Source organism: Limulus polyphemus, unplaced genomic scaffold (assembly GCF_000517525.1).
Source record: "Limulus polyphemus unplaced genomic scaffold, Limulus_polyphemus-2.1.2 Scaffold3115, whole genome shotgun sequence".
Classification (NCBI taxonomy): domain Eukaryota; kingdom Metazoa; phylum Arthropoda; class Merostomata; order Xiphosura; family Limulidae; genus Limulus; species Limulus polyphemus.
This window is the reverse complement of record NW_013668725.1, coordinates 120,798-126,033: the sequence shown is the minus strand read 5'-3', so window position 1 is coordinate 126,033 and position 5,236 is coordinate 120,798. Positions and strand designations below refer to the sequence as shown.

Here is a 5,236-nt window from a genome sequence, read left to right as displayed (position 1 = left end):
TAAACCAAAAATGGTTGAATGGACAGAAGAGTGTCGAAATGCTTAAAAGTGCAATTTGCTTGAATCCAATTCTACATAGCCCTGATCCTATTGTCTGCAAGTTGATGAAAGTGCTTGGGGAATAGGGGCTGCTTTAGCCCAGTTAGACAAGGAATATATATAAAAGATTATAGCGAATCTCTGTACAACCTGATCACAATTCCCTGAAGGGGATAAATTATGCTAAGCAGAAAAATGACTGCTTACATCATTAGGTATTACTATTGCAGTGTTATGTCCAAAACATTTCGTATAAAAGAGAATATAAAATACCAATGCAGATGCCCTGTCACGTTCAGAGATGAAACTTATCCAACAACGATAGGTGTATCTTTTGAAACTGACAAAGTAACCCAAGGAGGAGAGAAGATACTGCCTAGCGTGAACCTTAGAACTGAGACTGAAGTGAACGAAAACAGGATTTAAATCAGAATCAGCAATGATTCCTTTCCATAAGTTTTCTTCTTGTTATCTTTATATTCCCTCATCTTTTAATTCCTCAGAAATTGGAAACGTGTGACTAAAATTTAATTATAGGCGATAAATCTGTCTGTACCGTGTTAGCATAATCAGTATATAATTTAATATTTTATTTATATTTATTTATAAGGTTTTATCGGTTACGAAACTTTAAGAATGTACATTTCTGATCTGGTGAAGCTTTCAACGTTATTCGGTGTAGCAAGGAATTTCATGAGGTGAAAGTAAGTTCACTACTAAATGATCACTCAGTGAGCCTTAAGGTGACACCAAAGAAGGGTAAACAATAATCATGGAAACTGCTGATATCGCAAAGACTGGAGGCCTGGGGATAATTTAGGAAGGTCACGAAGAGCAGAAGAGAAAGGGCAAGAGCGAGACTTACGGCTGGAAGACAGTCTCACTCAGTCTGAAAATTTAATTAGACTTGAGAGAGGAAAATATTTGCTTGTTACGTGTTTTGTGTATTTCAGGTAAATAAAAGTTTATGTAGCCTCACGTCCTGCGAATGTTTGATTGACGAGACATCTGTACAATACAAGTACCTCTTAGTGACTGATGAGTAGGTGACAGCTTCTGTACATATATATCGTTAAAAAGTGGCGGCGTAAGAACTTATCATTACAGGATTAAACACTACATTCTCTAAACACGACTTTTCAAAATACCTTCTATGGTGCTATTCAGGTTGCTTACACTTGACAGAGTGTGTCCAATCAGAAGTTTCTGATTGAAAATTAAGTTTCTGTACCTATGAGAAACGCACGTTATAGATTCCATTATAATTTACTAATGCAACGAAAAGAAGCGTTGTGCTGTCAGATATTATTTGTGTTTAAATTAGAATTTAGTATTTCTACCAAAAGAAGCGTTGTGCTGCCAGATATTATTTGTGTTTAGATTAGAATTTAGTATTTCAACCAAAAGAAGCGTTGTGCTGTCAGATATTATTTGTGTTTAGATTACAATTTAGTATTTCAACCAAAAGAAGCGTTGTGCTGTCAGATATTGTTTGTGTTTAGTGGATCGCTCCTGAATAACTTGTAAATCGAAACGTTGAGTGCCTAAGTAAAGAAGAAAGATAACAAACTTGGTGTTATAAGGTAGTTTATTACTAGTATCATATGATGACAGATATTGTACGTGACAGCACCACATAATGCCTGGATTTTGAATGTACTAATAGTTATCACAATCAAACATTGATTTCAAAAAGTTTTCATTCCTTTTATTCAATCACACATGAAGTGTTACAAAATATTTATTCCCTGTGGTTAAAACTTTAATAGAAATTACTGCTTCATTTGACTAGTCAAATAAATATATTATTATTCCTGATAGGAAATTTAATTTATGCACCTATGAAACTGTACTTTATTCCAGTTTTTACCCCAACTAATTTTAAAGTTTAAACAAAGATCAATATTAGAATAGGAATTTTTTCCCTTGATGTATTTATTTTCGCCTTCATATTTTCCTCTTTATTAACAAGTTTAATTTATAATTTTAAATAAAATCACATTTTACTTGTTTCTAAAAAGAGAAAACCTTTGGTTTCCTAAGAAAAACAACATAGAAACGAATAAAGGGAGCGTCAATGAAATAAAAATGAAATGAAATAAAAAACTAGAAATTTTCTAACCCGCGACGAGCTCAGCTGTAAGTTCACAGATTTACATCGCTAAAATCCGGGGTCGATTCCATGCGGTGAAAAAGCGATCATATGGCTCATTGTGTAGTTGTGTGATAAAACAAAACATACCACCCATTCTACTATAACAAAATGTGTAACCTAGCAACACATCATAATAATGATGTAGAATTATATATATTGGTTTAACATACGTTACATCTATGAAAACTGGAAGTAGAAAGAATATGTGATAAATATGAAGTTCAAGTTTGACAGAATATGTTCTTTATATACGGTTCTTCTTAAATAGCTAACCTATAACTAGTTACATAGAAATAACTTATTATTTTCATATACTCATACACACACAAATAATTCGAACTTTAATACTGGAAAACTTTTGAATATTAATAAATACAGCAATTCTACTTGCCTTGGTAAACTAGTTAGTATTTGATCATACAATCATTAGATGTGGTGAGTCTCAGAAGTAAGAACCTAATAGTGACAAAACTACAGCAACTCATTGACTAGATGCTTGGTCACGTAATATTTCCGCCATCCTTTGTCTGTGATCAAACATCTTCTCCATTTAATTTCTATTGGATATAGATTGAACATATAGCAGACGTCCGTTTGATAAGACTGTACAACTAAGTGTTCACTTTTGAAATCAGAAAGAGGATCAAACACAAATTCCTTAAACATGGGAGTTTAAAATCGTATAACATGGACGATGTACTTAACGAATTTAGAGCAATTCATTTTTCGATAATGTTTTATACGTTCCTACGAGACAAGGTAATTCCTTTAACTGTTGTTTCGTAGAAACGTCATTACAGTATTGTAATTAGTTTCATAAGATTCTTTTTTCAGAGCTCTGTTTGTTTAGTTCCCCGGTACAAAACGTCATCTTTACTGTTGAACCTCAACATGAATCACAACTTGCGTTTATAGATACACTGTTACACATTAATACTGACAAGTTTATTATACTAAGGAAGATGTAAATCTCGTAAAATTAAACTGTTTTTAGAGCCACACTTCATTTCTGAGAGCTTTACACCCATTGAGTGGCAAGGAGAAAAGTTGTGTTTTTATTAAAACATCCTCAGGTTTAGAACACCTTTCAGTAGTTAAGTTATGTCTATAAACTGCAATTTTTAAACTGTACTATTATTTTGTACCAGTAAGCATGTATAGTGTTGGTTTATCCGCAGCATATAGTTGGAAATGCAATTAAGATATTTTCAAAACCATAACAGCTATTTTGGCATTTTTTAAAAAGCTGATATAAATGTCTATTTTATGCCTCAACCTTTATGAAGTGTTATAAAGTCATAATGCTAATCCTATTCAAAAATGTCCTGTGAGAGTGACGTAACTGTCCTTTTAGTTTTTTAATGGCCTAATAAACGTTGTCTTAATTTAAAGCTGGTTTTGCTATCCAGAAGAATAAGACTATTTATTAATCAGATTATTTCAGCTGCTGACTCGTCTTTTAAAGTTAATTATTTAATTGAGTCTAGAAGAAGACTACTAACAAAGTAGTAATTATTATTGTGAACTAAGTAAAATGTAGTTCTATGTCATAATTCACTCAAAATTACACTCTAAGAATTCATGGCTATGTCTTATTAATAATGACTTGTTATAAATAATCTCATTGAATTTCACTTATATTTCTTTGAAAAACATAGACGACATTGAATGTAAAGATGATAAAGATGATTCGAGCGCCGATACATCTAATTTTGAAACTTCTAAAACAGATAAAGAGTATGACATTCTCACACTTCTGAGAATCTACAAAATGTACAGATGTGATTCCTTTATGCTGGTGTATCTACACCTTATCAACAGCTTGCAAGCATTCTCTTCTGACCTTGGAAGACGCAGGAGGATGTCTTTCTTCAGTGCTATGACGCCGAGAGGCTGAAGTGACTGAGGATTTGCTGTTATAGCAATGATCATTCTGAAACCAAAAGAAAGACTTAAAGAGAATGATAGCCCTATCACAAATAAAGCCTAAAATTAATCGACAGAATTCAGTAGAATCCCTCCGTTGGAAAGTGTAAGTTATAAAGTGAACAAGATTTATTTTACAGTATGGGTTTTTAAGTAAATTTTCTTTTCGAATTTTATCACAGTCAATTTGATTGTGTCATGCATTAATACAATATTCATAAAGTGTAGAAAAAATTTTGAAATCCTTCATCTGTTACTTCTGTTTTGAAGATAAATGTATATATCGTCGCAATAGATATTAATTTATATCCACTATTACCTAAAATATCTTACATGAGTTTTTAAGAGAGAAAATTGAGAAATATTTAATACCATCTTTGTGTTGAAATATGAAGAAAAATAATTTTTTTTTCAAAATTTGAGCAAAAACATGGGCTATAGCCTTGGCTTTTAGGTGAAAATATGAAATTTTTTTTAAGTTTTAAAAACTACTTTTTTGACGCCAAATTAATAGAAAAATATTGGATAATGCTTATTTCGTCGAAAAAGAAAAAAATGAGGCATTATTCCATTAACGAAAAATACTATGTCCCGTAAAAAGGTTAAGAAAATTGAAATTTTGCTAACACGGAGTAAGAGCAATCGAAAAGGTGGAGTTTATTTTATAACAAGATGTCATGGCCTTTTAGATGTTGGAATTTTGAAATGAAACAGTTTGATGCACAAAGTTCATTGGGTAAGGACAAAAAACATTCACGACAGAGCAGAAAATGGTACATGCTTGATGAATGTACGTCAAGTTGTATATATTGTGTTATTATTTTCCTTATGGGATCTAGTAAAAAATCACTATGTGAATTTAAATATAGTTATTAATGTCGTTTTCTAGATTATTTTTTGTAGGTTACTAAGTGATTCTCCACGTCTTTTACAGAACATTAACCGGACTTTATTGGAAAGATCAGGATATATTTATACAGTGGGGCGTTCCTTCAAATACGAGCCCTGGAGCTACTGCTGACATGGCAGAACGTGTACATTGGGTTCGCGACATATTCGATAAGCTTGTCAAGATAAATGGCCTAATACTGACCGCACCTGTGATTGCTCATTTCA

General features: G+C 32.2%; 1 protein-coding gene across 1 annotated transcript in view; it reads right to left on the bottom strand.

The window, feature by feature from the left end:
- Positions 1-2,102: 2,102 nt before the first annotated feature.
- Positions 2,103-5,236, bottom strand: part of LOC111088097 (relaxin receptor 2-like) — a 54,983-nt gene continuing 51,849 nt past the window's right edge. The window contains exon 19 of the mRNA XM_022397054.1: positions 2,103-4,127. Within this exon, the coding sequence (XP_022252762.1) occupies positions 3,999-4,127 (129 nt within the window). The 3' untranslated portion in view covers positions 2,103-3,998. The remainder of the gene's footprint in view (positions 4,128-5,236) is intronic.